The 15,318-nt window shown below is 45.4% G+C and overlaps 1 protein-coding gene across 2 annotated transcripts; it reads right to left on the bottom strand.

Annotated features, from left to right (window-relative positions):
* On the bottom strand, window positions 874-14,178 carry LOC100517674 (keratin-associated protein 9-7). Of its 2 annotated transcripts, XM_021067005.1 has the most exons (2): window positions 13,508-14,165; window positions 874-1,873 (listed from the first exon to the last, which is right to left on the bottom strand). In XM_021067005.1, the coding sequence occupies exons 1-2, from the start codon at window positions 14,129-14,131 to the stop codon at window positions 1,379-1,381; spliced, it is 1,119 nt and encodes a 372-aa protein (XP_020922664.1). In that variant the 5' UTR covers window positions 14,132-14,165; the 3' UTR covers window positions 874-1,378. The 2 variants fall into 2 exon arrangements, with proteins under 2 accessions (XP_020922664.1, XP_020922663.1); XM_021067004.1 differs by lacking the exon at window positions 874-1,873 and having other exon boundaries at window positions 12,838-14,178.

The raw sequence follows: 15,318 nt of genomic DNA on the forward strand, positions 1-15,318 counted from the left end.
CCATTATAGCTGGTTTGCAGAGTTCTGTCAATTTTCGACTGGGCAGCAAAGTGACCCAGTCACCCATACATATGTATGTTCTTTTTCTCACATTATCTTCCATCATGCTCCATCATAAGTGATTAGATATAGTTCCCAGTGCTATATAGCAGGCTCTCATTGCTTATCTATTCCAAAGGCAATAGTTTGCATCTATTAACCCCAGATTCCTAGTCCATCTCACTCCCTCCCCCTCCCCCTTGGCAACCACAAGTCTGTTCTCCAAGTCTATGAGTTTCTTTTCTGTGGAAAAGTTCATTTGTGCCATATATTAGATTCCAGATTACAAGTGATAACTTGATTCATTTTTAATATCCCACACTCTAAGTATCCAGATGAAAGAACAGGTGTCTTGAGATGAGCTTCTGGCTTAAACATGCCAGCACAGTGCCAGAAATACAACTGATGCTTCAACACTGTGGATGGCTTTTAAAACCAGGCTATTGGCCTTATGCGTGCAAGTAGTCATTGAAGTTTTGGAAATCGGTGGGAGAAAACATGTTTAAACAGAAAAACAATCAGCATATGGAAACGTTTAGAATCAGTGGTACACAGGCAATCCAAAGGGCACGTTTCCCCAGTGCTCAGACCACTGTTTTCCTTGTGCTTGTAGTAAGATGTTACTGTATGACTCTGGAGCCAGAACCAGAGGCCCTAGCCCTTAGCTAAATTCTATCCCTGAGTAACCAAGCGAACCTTATTGGTTAATAAGAGGGAGGCAATCATTTTGGTGCTGCCAGTTGAAGGGTCCTGGCCAGACTCAGAACGGGTCGTACTTGTGAAAGGAAATATGAACGCGAGGCCTTAAAAGGAAATGCTGCCCAAAACTTCAAATCGCATTATATAGTGGAAGACAAAAAAGGCTTTATTGGGAAGGAATCAGAGAAGCTTGTTCACAGCTGGGAAGGTAACACAGGGTAATTAACAAGACGAGGAAGTAAAACAGAAGAATCAGGACTCCATTAGAGAAAAAAATGATAAGGAAACAGTAAACCTGGAAGAAACCTAAGAAAACTATCCCAAGGATGCATTTAGATTACTCAGGACAAGGGGTGATCATTTTCGCAAGGATAACACAATGACTGTAGGTCGAGGAGACCAAAGACTTGCTGGTAGCACAGAGGTCAACAGCAACTAAAGACAAAGAAAGTCAGGCTCGGGTTGCTTGAATGTTACCACGCCATCTCACAGAGCCTTGTAATCAGGCATATGACTAATAGAAAGATGGTGGCGACATGCTGGAGCCTAGTAAAGCCTAGGGATGAAGCTTGCGGCTGGAGCAGTCACAGGTTAGTTGTCTAAAGGTTGTTCTCTGTCCCCTGATTCCATGGTGGGAGGATCAGCAGCAGGAGGGCTGGCAGCAGGTGGACACACAGCGAGGGCGGCAGCAGGGGGTCTGACAGCAGACAGGGCGGCAGCAAGGCTGGCAGCAGCTGGACTCACAGCTCTGGGCTAGGCAGCCCGGCAGGCAGAAGCACGTGGGGTGGTAGCAGGTTCTGCGGCAGTACACAGCGGCACTGCAAGCCGGCTGGTAGCGGGGCTGGCAGCAGGGCTGGCAGCAGCTGGACCCACTGCAGGTTTGTCCACAGCTGCTGGACTCACAGCACGTGGGCTGGCAGCAGGTGGTCACACAAGTCGGTTTGCAGCAAGTGGTCCTGCAGCAGGTGGTTGGACAGCGAAGGGGCTGGCAGCAGGGCTGGCAGCAGCTGGACTCACAGCAGGTGGGCTGGCAGCAGGTGGTCACACAAGTCGGTTTGCGGCAGGTGGTCCTACAGCAAGTCGTTTGGGTGGCCTCATAGCAGACTGGGGGGCAGCAAGGCCGGCAGCAGCTGGACTCACAGCACGTGGGCTGGCAGCAAGGAGAGCAGCAAGAGTGGGTCATGGTAGCAGTGGTGGAGGGCGAGCCTCTGTTTAGTGTTGAGTTTTGCAGAATCTGATGACTCTTTCTGTTCTGGACTTTTTATACAGGTGGACCTCAAAGTTGGGGCCAATGAGCAGAACTTTCCTTGTTGTTGTTTACATTGTTCTTCGTAGTCACTGAGGGAATTTGAAAAAGAGGAAGTCATCTCCTATATGCTATGAGTCTTTAGACAATAAGTGTTTAGCGTGTTTCTTAATTGACAATAATTCATTGAAACTTTCAGGAAAAAGAAGGAAGTCCCATCGTCAGCATAACTTTTTGTTTTTTCTCTCCATCAGGATTGTTTTTGCTTTGATCGTGATCTCATCACATGATGTAGCTCCTGAGGGCATCATGAAAGTCATGTGTGGGTCTCTCCTCAAATGTATTCCTTTGGTCGTATTAGGACGTATCTCTGGGCTGAGGGACATGATGCTGATACTTCACAGTGACAAACTGGATCCCTGTGTGAGTCTAAGTCTGTTTTCCCACAAACATCTAATTCAAGACTACTACAGGTAGCCCTAGGTATCACCCTACCTGCCCTGTGTATCCCAGTTCTAACAAAGACACTTGGGATGAGGTGTGGGGCCCATGTCTTTCAAAGGGCAAAGAAGAACCAGAGCAGGTCGGTAGAGGTAGAAGCGGTGACTGGGAATAAGAAAGCATCAGTCAATTGACAACCTGGGGTGACCAGTAGTCCTAATGGTCCCAGGACTGTGGGTTTTACCAGGATGAGAGACTTTCAAGTGATACAACTAGGGAAGTTTGGGATAATCAGGAAGAGCCAGTGACTCTGGTTCTTACCTTGTTTATCAGCCAAGACAGTGACCTCATGTGATTGAACGTATATATACATATATATATTTTAAAATTATAGTTGATTTACAATGTCGTGCCAATGTCTGTTGTACATCAAGTGACTCATGTTGTACATCAAAGTGACTCAGTCAAATATATATTCATATATATATTCATATATGTAAATGAATATACACATTCTTTTTTAAAGTATTATTTTCCATCGTGGTTGATCCCAGGAGATTGGATGTAGTGGTGTGCAGTTGGACCTTATTTTCTATCATTCTAAATGTAAGAGTTTGCATCTATTAACCCCCAACTCCCAGTCTATTCCACTTCGCCCTCCCCCACTTGGCCACCACAGGTCCATTCTCCACGTCTGTGTGTCTCTTTCTGTTTTGTGGATAGGGTCATTTGTGCCATGTTTTAGATTCCATGTATAAGTGATATCATATGGTATTTGTCCTTCTCTTTCTGACTTACTTCACTTATGATAATCTCTAGTTGCATCCAGGTTGCTGCAAATGGCATTATTTTGTTCTTTTGTTGGCTGAGTAGTACTGCATCTTTAATCCATCACGTGTTGATGGGCATGTATGTTGTTTCCATGTCTTGGCTGTTGAGAATAATACTTCTATGCACCTAGGAGTGCATGTATCCTTTTCCAGTATAGTTTTCTCTGGGTATATGCTCAGGAGTAGAATTGTTTGATCATAGGCAGTTCTATATTTAGTTTTCTGAGGAACCTTGATCCTCTTCTCCATGGTGGTTGTACCAATTTACATTCCCACCAACAGTGTAGGAGGGTTCCCTTTTCTGCACACCTTCTCTAGCATTGGTTATTTGTAGACTTATTAATGATGGTGATTCTGACCAGTGTGTGGTGGTACCTCATTGTCGTTTTGATTTGCATTTCTCTAATAATTTGTAATGTTAAGTACATTTTTCACATGCCTACTGGCTATTCATATGTCTTCTTTGAAGAAATGTCTATTTAGGTCTTCCGTCCTTTTTTGATTAGGTTATTATTATTATTATTATTATTTTTGATATTGAGTTTTAAGAGTTGTTTGTATATTTAGGAGATTAAGCCCTTGTTGGTTGCATCATTTACAACTATTTTCTCCCATTCTGTAGGTTGTCCTTTTTTTTTTTTTAATGCTTTCATTACTGTGCAAAAGCTTGTAAATTTGATTAGGTCTCATTGGTTTCATTTGTTTTTATTTCTATTGCCTTGGGAGACTTACCTAAGAAAGTCTAGTTGATGTCAGAGAATGTTTTGCCTATGTTCTCTTCTAGGAGTTTTATGATGTCTTGTATTATGTTTAAGCCTTTAAGCTGTTTTGAGTTTATTTTTGTGCATGGTGTGAGGGTGTGTTCTAGTTTAATTGACTTAATATGCAGCTGTCCATTTTTCCCAGCACCCTTTATTGAAGAGATTGTCTTATTTTATTTTATATTATTGCTTCCTTTATTGATGATTAATTGACTGTAGGTGTCTGGATTTATTTCTGGGCACTCTATTTTTTTCCATTGATCCATATATCTGTTTTTGTACCAATATCACACTGTTTTGATTACTGTAACTTTGTCATATTTTCTGAAATCTGGGAGAGTTATACCTCCTGCTTTGTTTTTTTTTCCCCCTCAGGATTTTTTTTGGCAATTCTGGGTCTTTTATGTTTCCATATACATTTTTTATTATTTTTTTCTACTTCTGTGAAAAATGTCATGGGTAATTTGATAGGAATGGCATTAAATCTGCAGATTGCTTTGGGTAGTATGGCCATTCTAACAATTTTAATTCTTCTGATCCAGGATCATGGGATATCTTTCCATTTCTTTGAGTCTTCTTTAATTTCCTTGATTAATGTTTTATAGTTCTCAGCGTATAAGTCTTTCACCTCTTGGTCAGGTTTATTCCTAGGTACGTATTAGGCTGTTTCCCCTCCCTCCCTCCCTTTCTTTTTTTCTTCTTCTGTCATAACTTCCTCTTTCCTCTCTCTTCCCTCTTTCCTCATCCCTCCTCCTTCTCCATCTCTTTCCTCTTCCTCTAGTATTTGTCTGTCCATCACGTCAAATTAGCAGATACTGGAGTGGTAAATTTTGTACATTGCATATGATGTTTTAAATATCCTATGCATCTATGTGGATCATAGTGTGTCAGGCCAATTTCCATCTGCCTGATCTATATCTATACCTAAGGACTCTTTTCACCAAACTGCAGAAAGTCACACTGCCTCTGTTGCCACATTGAAAAAAACAAATGTCGGTGAGAATATGGAGAAAAGGGAACATTTGTGTGCTATTGCTGGGGGTGTAAATTGGTGCAGCCACTGTGAAAAATATTATGCGTTTTCCTCAAAAACTAAAAGCAGAACTACCGTAGGATCCAGCAATTCTACTTCCAGGTATTTACCTGAGGAAAACAAAGCACTAACTCAAAAAGATATATACATCCCCATATTCATTGCAGCATTATTTACGATTGGCAGGATATGGAAACAACCCAAGTGTCAACCAATGAATGACAGAACAAAATGTGATGGAACCTTAATAGGTTGATACTGATACTGTTATTCTGCTTTGGGGCTGATTTTCATCTGAAAAACATTGTGCAAACCATCATCTAGCTCAATGTCTCTGCTAAAATTGGGAAATAGTTGAGAAAGTTTCCATGGAGAGACATATGTACCATAGTCTTGAACCAGACTTTCTTTTTTCTTTTCCCTTTCTTTCTTTCATTCTCTTCTCTTTCTTTTCCTCTTTCTTTCTTTCTTTCTTCCTTTCTTTCTTTCTTTCTTTCTTTCTTTCTTTCTTTCTTTCTTTCTTTCTTTCTTTCTTTCTTTCTTTCTCTCTCTCTCTCTCTCTTTCTTCCTCTCTTTTTCTTTCTTTCTGGCTGCAACCACAGTACATCGAAGTTCCCAGGCTAGGGGTCAAATTGAAACTGCAGCCGCTGGACTAAGCCATACCCACAGCAACGACAGACCCAAGCCACGTCTGCGACCTACACTATAGCTCATGGCAGGCAACGCTGGATCCTTAGCCCACTGAGTGAGACCAGGGATCAAACCTGTGTCCTCACCTATTCAAGTTGGGTTCATTACTGCTGAGCCATGACAGGAACTCTTTGAACCACACTTTCTAGGGGATCAGCCATGGATGCAAGCAGGGCTGCCATCATCACGGAGGGCATCAGCATCCTGACCCTCTCCGCGCACTGCCCATCTAAGGACGGCCAGAGGAACAAAGCCGAGAAGGGAGAGCTAGACTGACTTCCACAGAGCCAGCCAGAGCCAGGAGCTCTATCCCAGGACCACATGATGTCACAGGACCAGATGATCCCTGACTCTCTCGCCTCTGAAACCGGTTCCTAGGAGGCAGCCCCAATTAAGGAAAAGATCAAAGGGCCATTGACAGAGGAGGATGTCCTCCTGGACCATTTCCCCATGCCTACACAAACAACCCACACGGCAAGGAAAGTCCTGCTCATTGGTCCGAAGAGTGGGGGTCCAGGGTATAAAAGGCCCAGAACGGAAGGAGTGATCCACATCTGAGAAACGCCCCTGGGAACAGGAATCCAGCCTCCACCGCTGACACCATGACCCAGTCGTGCTGCTCCCCTTGCTGCCAGCCCACGTGCTGTGAGTCCAGCTGCTGCCAGCCCTGCTGCCAGCCCCTTCGCTGTCAAACCACCTGCTGCAGGACCACCTGCCTCAAACCCACCTGTGTGACCCCCTGCTGCCAGCCCACGTGCTGTGAGTCCAGCAGCTGTGGGCAAACCTGTGGCGGGTCCAGCTGTGGCCAGCCCTGCTGCCAGCCGGCTTGCGGTGCCGCCGTGTACTGCCGCAGAACCTGCTACCACCCCACGTGCTTCTGCCTGCCGGGCTGCCTAGCCCAGAGCTGTGAGTCCAGCTGCTGCCAGCCTTGCTGCCGCCCTGTCTGCTGTCAGACCCCCTGCTGCCGCCCTCGCTGTGTGTCCACCTGCTGCCAGCCCTCCTGCTGCTGATCCCCTGGCCTAAGAACCCCTCTCTCACAAACCAACCTTCTCATCACCTGCCTTGGCAGTTGAGACAAGTTTCACTTCCACACGTTGCTGAAAGCCTGCGTTCCATCACCCAGTTTTTGGTTATTCGTCTGCCTCTTTGGAAGCTTGTGAATCAGCTTGATGGCGTGTGAGGACCCCTCATCCTCTTCTTCCTGTGTGTGGGGGTCATGCGCCAGCTTCCTGCATCTTTGATAGGAAGCGTTGGTCTCTGCCTTGAAATCACAAGCTTCCCCTTCTCGCTCTCTGGGTAACTTAGGAAAGCAAATCCTCTTGACTTCTTCTCTCGGTGCTGCTACTTCTCTTCATAAAAATCTTCATAATCATGTTTCTTCCTCAATGTCCTCATCGTTCTTGCGTCCTGCTTTCTTCCTTTCATGGTCACTGTGAGCTGTTGACATAGAGAAAGGGAGTCTTACCCCCATTTCTAAATAAATCTTGTGCCATCATTCATCTCATATGGTGTCTTGTGTTTTGTACAGCATTTACGATGCAGGGATTTATACACACGGCACATGACAGGCATTTTCACTCTGAGCTTTATAGTCACCCTCAGGCTATTAGCTTGGCGTTCCCATCGTGGCTCAGTGGTTAATGAACCTGACTAGGAACCATGGGGTTGCGGGTTTGATCCTGGCCCTCGCTCAGTGGGTTAAGGATCCGGCATTGCCGTGAGCTGTGGTATAGGTTGCAGATGTGGCTCGGATCCTGTGTTTGCTGTGGCTGTGGCGTAGGCCAGCAGCTACAGCTCCACTTGAACCCCTAGCCTGGGAACCTCCATATGCCACAGGAGCGGCCGTAGAAAAGGCCAAAAGACCAAAAAAAAAAAAAAAAAAAAAAAAAAAAGAAAAAGAAAAAGAAAAAAGAAAATGTCCAACTTGGTAGATTATCTCAAAGTGAACCCACCCATGTCACTATCACTGGGCTAAGAAATAGAACCTGAAGGGGTTCCCGTCGTGGCCCAGCAGAAACGAATCTGACTAGCATCCATGAGGACAAGGTTTTGATCCCTGGCGTCGATCAGTGGTTAAGCATCTGGTGTTGCTGTGGGCTGTGGTGGTTGCAGATGTGGCTTGGACCCTGTGTTGCTGTGGTATAGGCTGGCGGCTACAGCTCCAATTCCACCCCAGCCTGGGAACTTCCCTATGCTGCGGGTGTGGCATTAAAGGTAAAAATATAAAAAATAAAATAAAATAAAACTTCTCTGGCTTATATGGTTGTTTAAAAAAAAATAAAAGAAAGAAAGAAATAGTGGAGTTCCCATCATGGCTCATCGGAAACGATTCTGACTAGCATCCATGAGGCCGCGGGTTTGAGCCCTGGCCTCACTCAGGGGGTTAAGGATCCTGTGTTGCTGCAAGCTGTGGTGTAGGTCCCAGATGCGGCTCAAATCCTGAGTTGCTGTGGCTGTGGTGTAGGCCGGTGGCTACAGCTTCAATTCGACCCCTCGCCTGGGAACTTCCACATGCCCTGAGTGTGGCCCTAAAGAAAGACAACAACAACAACAACAACAACAACAAAAAAAAAAAAAAAAAAAAAGGAGAGAAAGAAAGAAATAGAACTTGCTGTCAAACCCTTCCAATTATATCTCTCACTGATTGCCAAAGGGAGGCAAGCTTGGGCTCTTTCAAAACTTGATGTAAATGAGAAACAATAGAACGGACCACTTTCTCTTTATGATTGTGGGACTCGACCATGTGATTATCTGTAGTTCGTTCATTCTCCTTGCTGTAATATCTTCCACTGAATGACTATGACACATTTTATTTATTTACTGTTGATATACCTCTGGCTTGTTTGCAGTTTGGGGCTAATAAAAATACTGCTGTTATGAATGTTTTTGGTACACTTAAGAAATATCTCTGTTGGATAAAAATCTACAAGTAGAATTACTTGATCAAAATGTTTATACTGTCCTCTGTAGAGATCTCCCCCCCCGTTTTTTTTTTGGTCTTTTTGTCTTTTCTAGGGCCATACCCACAGCATATGGAAGTTCCCAGGCTAGGGAGACAATCGGAACTATAGTGCCAGCCTACACCACAGCCACAGCAACGTGGGATCCGAGCAGAGTCTGCGACCTATACCATAGCTCACGGCAACGCCAGATCCTTAACCCACTGGGCGAGGCCAGGGATCGAACCCACAACCTCACCGTTCCTAGTCGGATTCATTAACCTCTGAGCCACGATGAGAATTCCTCTTTCCCATTCTTATTAGATTTATTTCTAGATATTTTATGTCTTATGCTATTCTAGGTTACCACTTAAAATTTTAATTTCTCAACATTTCTGACATTCTGAAAGTCACATTGATGTATGTTGATCTGATAAGCAAACTCTCTTATTATTTCTAAGAGTTTATCAACAGGCAGCTTTGGGGTAGGATCCTGTTTACATAGTCATAGGCAAACTGGATTGCCTTTCTAGGTTAAACTTATAGATACAAAACTAGAACCCATTTAAGCAAAGTCACAAAGTGTGATATCAGGAAGAGCACAATCTCCTCTAGCCTAAATGAGGATTTGAAAAATCAACGTGTGTTTCTTAAATGGGGTTGGGGTAGTCAGCCATGGAAGTTCCGGGTCAGAGGAGGCACAAGTGCCAAGGTTGGCACATAAGACAGGGACAAGGCACATGGGACTTCTAGTCCCTTAGGAAAGACCACATGTTTGACATGAATGCATGAGATGTCACTCAACAAATACTTCTTCTCACTCTTGGCTCACAGAATAACCTGATTATTGCTTAACTTCTATTTTAGGTATTCATGCATGGAGGAATGACTATGAAACCATAGTTATCACAATTATACTTGTGATTAATAAATTGACATATTAGTTTATGGAATGGATAAAATTGTCATTCCCCAAGAGAGGGGCTAATCCTTTATATGTATAGAGGTATAGATTCCTGAGTCTGCAAGTATCCATTCAGGCACTCGTAGAATTGTCAAAATAATCAAGATCAATTTGAAAGCATTTCGAGGGAGAACTTCTTTTGCCAAATACGATGGATAGCATAATTTCATGGTGCTATGTATTTTGAATGTTATGCCTTCGAGTAGTTGCAGGCTTCAGTGAATCACAGCAATGTCAGCCATCCGTCATGTAGAGTGCTTGAACAAGACAGAGAATTTAGGGACCTCGAAGCTATTCCGTGGTGGATAGGACACTTACAATCCTCTGATAGTAGTCACTCACAGAGGCTGCGCATCAAAGATACAATGTCCAGTCTGCTGTTTCGTTGTCTTTGGTACCTTCAGGCACGTGACTTCCCATTTCATTTTTGGGCATCTCCCTATGTAGACAACTATTCCCTCCAGGTCTCCCGAATATTTTTCTCATTGGGATCACTTATTAGAGAATTAGAAGAGCATTGCCGAGCAGTTCCTCTTCCCAGGAGAAGGTGTCCATGCTACAAAATCACATTCATTTCACTCTAATCCCTGACATGTACATTCCCACCCGGTGGGATCCTGTGCACAGCATTTCCCTATCGACTGAAAAATTTTAAGAGGCTCATTTCCCCCCGGAGGCTCCTGTCACTAACTTTCCAGCCAGATCTGCCTGGTTAAGATTGTGGCAAAATAGTTGCTCTAACTATGTGAGATGTTACTGGATTCTGGTCTAATGGGATGAAATATATAGACACATGGATAAAATGTATGTACATAGGTTATCATTCTTATTACTTGTATCTATGCCAGTTTTGTAAGATGCTTCTAGTTTGCATTATCCATTTTCTGCACTGAGCTCCCTCATAGAGTATGCATGTATTTATCTCCAATTTTGTCTTTGACCATCAGGTCTCTATGGTGGAAGAAGATAAGAGTGCTTAGTTATGGGTATTAAAATCTTATGGCAGAGTATTCAAATTCTAGTTCTATCACTCATAGCGTTGATTAGGAGAACATACAGACTATTTTTCAGTCACCCCAGGAATCATTCTCATATATAAAGTGTTATCATCCTTTAAATATCTATTTTCCCACCGCTTTCTTCCATATTATGTCCACTTATGGATCTAGAAATGTTTCTTTCTCCCCCACTTCTTTAATAGGATTGGCCAGTCTATACACAGATATCCTTTGAAAGGATCACAAGTCTTATATTTTTAAGGATAGCACGGAAACAAATCTATTCGTCATCCTTATGTGCAGAGAATTTTTTTGTTTCCCTCATTGTTTCACAATCATCTATGATTTTGTCTTGTTTGTTTATCTCTGTGATGATTAACACAAGCTAATTTCACATTTACTAATTATAGATTTCCAAGCCAAGGCATTACTGGGAAGCTATAGCAGATCCATGGAGAACAGCAGAATTTAGTACTGCCCTCAATGACTAAAGAATCCATGCGTAATAATTACCAGTACAATTCGATTCCTGCACAATCAAACTGATTATAATACATGAGCATGCAACACCTTAATCTTCATCAATCAGCAGCCCCAACAGACTCTTTTATGCCTGATGGAGAATTTTGACTACAATGGATAACATGTCTGTTATCCAAAGGCAGTGGAGAGAGAAAATAGAATGAACAGGGAGCAATAATACATGGCCATTATATCTATTTCTTTTCGGAGAAAAAGTGGCCTGAGGACATGAGGTTCGTTGGCTATTTGCAAGTGATGGAAGTCCTTTCTGATTAGATTAAGCCATGGGAGGAACAAGATTGGAACATAAGGAGATTTGGAGAAGAATTATTTGGATGGATATAGGTATGTGGCAGAAAGGGTTTCTTCCTTCCACTGACCACCAGAAAGGGCCCACCCCTCAGGAGGCACTGGGCAACTACAAGTCAGGGATAAGTCATCTCATCTTCCGAAGCATCAGTCCTTGCAGAAGAGAGCATGAACAAAGTGGCCATGGTGGCAGGGATAGAGGATTCGTGTGGACCCAGCAGCACAGGCTCCCTCTCACCATGGCTGCCTCTGCTGTCTGTGCTGTAAGAAGCAGAAATGTTGAGCCCTACTGGGAGTAAATCTATACATCCCACGTGAAGACAACTTTTCCTCTCAGATGATTCACACATGGAAAAGGAAGCAGTTTTTTATTAAAATTGCACATTCTAAATACGGATTCGTCTTCCCTATTGGCAGTAATATCCAGCCACTTAGAGTGTTATTGTCATCACTTTGGACCAAGGGACCACTTTATAATGAACAAGGTCAACAACATGGAACATAAGCATGGGATCTACTTATTCTCCCATCCATCACATGACAGAGACGGCTGCTCCCAAGGAAAACCAGAATGGTCTGTTATACGTGCAGCAAAGACACCAACGTGGAGGTGGCAGCCTGAGGCACTGAAACAGAGTCTTACGGTGTGGTGTATACCCTGACCCAAGAGCCGTTAAATGATTCACGCGTAGGTAGCAGCACATATACCCACAAGAGGTAGTATGTGTGGTTTCAGAACGGGATGGGTGGATGCACACAGGACTGAAGCCTCTCACTTGAACTCTCAGGGACATGCTTTGGAATCGGTGCTGCTCATCTCCCTGGATGAAGGCACTCCTGGACGAAAGGGTTTGGGCCTATGAAAGCCACAGTTCTGTCAGGGGGCACAGTCTAGTTTTACAAGCTCCCTCTGGTGGGTTTAGACGCCTCGTGTCAGGACATCAGCAGGAAACAGGGCAGTGACTCTTTAGGAAGGGATAGCTATCACGAAGGGAGAGGGACGGGGGAAGCACATCTGATCACAGGCTCTCCCTGGAGTGTCTCACGGTGTGTCCGTGCCCAGCGGTGCCCACACGAGCAATGGCCGCCGCCACATCTTGCCAAGGGCACAGTCACGGAGGCTCAGACATCTATGTCCTTGGGACGTAGATGTAGGTGCCTGGGAGCCGGCACAGAAGACTCATCCGGGCTGAGTCTGCTTGCGATTAGCTACATGACATCCCCCAACAAAATGGTTTTCTGAAAACGGGGATAACACTTAGGTTCTGGGGCCACTATGCTGCTCAGAATGGACAACGCAGAGAGGAGGTAACATGGATACAAAATCCCTATTTCAGGAATGACGTGCAATAGACCAGACCCAATATGAGATGAGTTGGACAGAATTTATTGAGGAGCACAAAGGTAAGACTCTCTTTCTCTATGTCGACAGCTCACAGTGACCATGAAAGGAAGAAAGCAGGACGCAAGAACGATGAGGACATTGAGGAAGAAACATGATTATGAAGATTTTTATGAAGAGAAGTAGCAGCACCGAGAGAAGAAGTCGAGAGGATTTGCTTTCCTAAGTTACCCAGAGAGCGAGAAGGGGAAGCTTGTGATTTCAAGGCAGAGACCAACGCTTCCTATCAAAGATGCAGGAAGCTGGCGCATGACCCCCACACACAGGAAGAAGAGGATGAGGGGTCCTCACACGCCATCAAGCTGATTCACAAGCTTCCAAAGAGGCAGACGAATAACCAAAAACTGGGTGATGGAACGCAGGCTTTCAGCAACGTGTGGAAGTGAAACTTGTCTCAACTGCCAAGGCAGGTGATGAGAAGGTTGGTTTGTGAGAGAGGGGTTCTTAGGCCAGGGGATCAGCAGCAGGAGGGCTGGCAGCAGGTGGACACACAGCGAGGGCGGCAGCAGGGGGTCTGACAGCAGACAGGGCGGCAGCAAGGCTGGCAGCAGCTGGAGCCACAGTTCTGGGCTAGGCAGCCCGGCAGGCAGAAGCACGTGGGGTGGTAGCAGGTTCTGCGGCAGTACACGGCGGCACCGCAAGCCGGCTGGCAGCAGGGCTGGCCACAGCTGGACCCGCCGCAGGTTTGCCCACAGCTGCTGGACTCACAGCACGTGGGCTGGCAGCAGGGGGTCACACAGGTGGGTTTGAGGCAGGTGGTCCTGCAGCAGGTGGTTTGACAGCGAACGGGCTGGCAGCAGCTGGACTCACAGCAGGTGGGCTGGCAGCAGGTGGTCACACAAGTCGGTTTGCAGCAAGTGGTCCTGCAGCAGGTGGTTGGACAGCGAAGGGGCTGGCAGCAGGGCTGGCAGCAGGGCTGGCAGCAGGGCTGTCCGCAGCTGGACCCGCAGCAGGTTTGTCCACAGCTGCTGGACTCACAGCACGTGGGCTGGCAGCAGGGGGTCACACAGGTGGGTTTGAGGCAGGTGGTCCTGCAGCAGGTGGTTTGACAGCGAACAGGCTGGCAGCAGGGCTGGCAGCAGCTGGACTCACAGCACGTGGGCTGGCAGCAGGTGGTCACACAAGTCGGTTTGCGGCAGGTGGTCCTACAGCAAGTCGTTTGGGTGGCCTCATAGCAAACTGGGGGGCAGCAAGGCCGGCAGCAGCTGGACTCACAGCACGTGGGCTGGCAGCAAGGGGAGCAGCACGACTGGGTCATGGTGTCAGCGGTGGAGGCTGGATTCCTGTTCCCAGGGGCGTTTCTCAGATGTGGATCACTCCTTCCGTTCTGGGCCTTTTATACCCTGGACCCCCACTCTTCGGACCAATGAGCAGGACTTTCCTTGCCGTGTGGGTTGTTTGTGTAGGCATGGGGAAATGGTCCAGGAGGACATCCTCCTCCGTCAATGGCCCTTTGATCTTTTCCTTAATTGGGGCTGCCTCCTAGGAACCGGTTTCAGAGGCGAGAGAGTCAGGGATCATCTGGTCCTGTGACATCATCTGGTCCTGGGATAGAGCTCCTGGCTCTGGCTGGCTCTGTGGAAGTCAGTCTAGCTCTCCCTTCTCGGCTTTGTTCCTCTGGCCGTCCTTAGATGGGCAGTGCGCGGAGAGGGTCAGGATGCTGATGCCCTCTGTGATGATGGCAGCCCTGCTTGCATCCACGGCTGATCCCCTAGAAAGCTGATTCAAGCCTACCTTCTTTCCTGCGTCTACTCTCTGGCAAGGCACTTGAAAAATGTCCTAGTTTTGTCGGATACATTTAGGTAGGGGATGCTGGGCACATTGTTTTTCACTAGCAAATCACCACCAAAGCTGGACTATAAGCCGAAGCTGTACCCTGTTTACAGACAACATCGACTCATTGATGTCCCATTAATTTCACTAATCTCATAGGGAAAGCCTATGGTCAACAGCTGTAGAAAGAATAAAATGGTGTTTCCATATTTCACTACAGTCATGTCATCTGCTCTCCCTGATATTGTGAGACTTCTGAATTTTACTGGTGTGTATCTATCATTTTTCTCTAAAATCAAATTATCATTGACATACCGTTGTATTATTTATGTGTTCAGCATAATAATTTGATATTCATAGATACAGCAATATAATTGCTGCAAAAAGTCTAGTCAATATGTCTCTCAATTCCTACTGTGCTAAGGAGGCGGGTTCTCTCAATTCCTAGTTACAAAATCTTTTTTCTTGTAATGAGCACTTTTAATATCTACTCTCTTAGCAAGAAATGTGTGACAGTAATATGAACTATTGTCACCATGCTGTACATCACCCATGACATTTATTTATAACTGGAATTGTGTACTTTTTGATCATATTTATCCGTTACCCTCACCCCTCACCTCTGACAGCCATTGATGTATTGTCTGTATCTATGTGATCTGCTTTTAAATA

The sequence above is a fragment of the Sus scrofa genome, chromosome 12 (assembly GCF_000003025.6).
Source record: "Sus scrofa isolate TJ Tabasco breed Duroc chromosome 12, Sscrofa11.1, whole genome shotgun sequence".
NCBI classification, from domain to species: Eukaryota; Metazoa; Chordata; class Mammalia; order Artiodactyla; family Suidae; genus Sus; species Sus scrofa.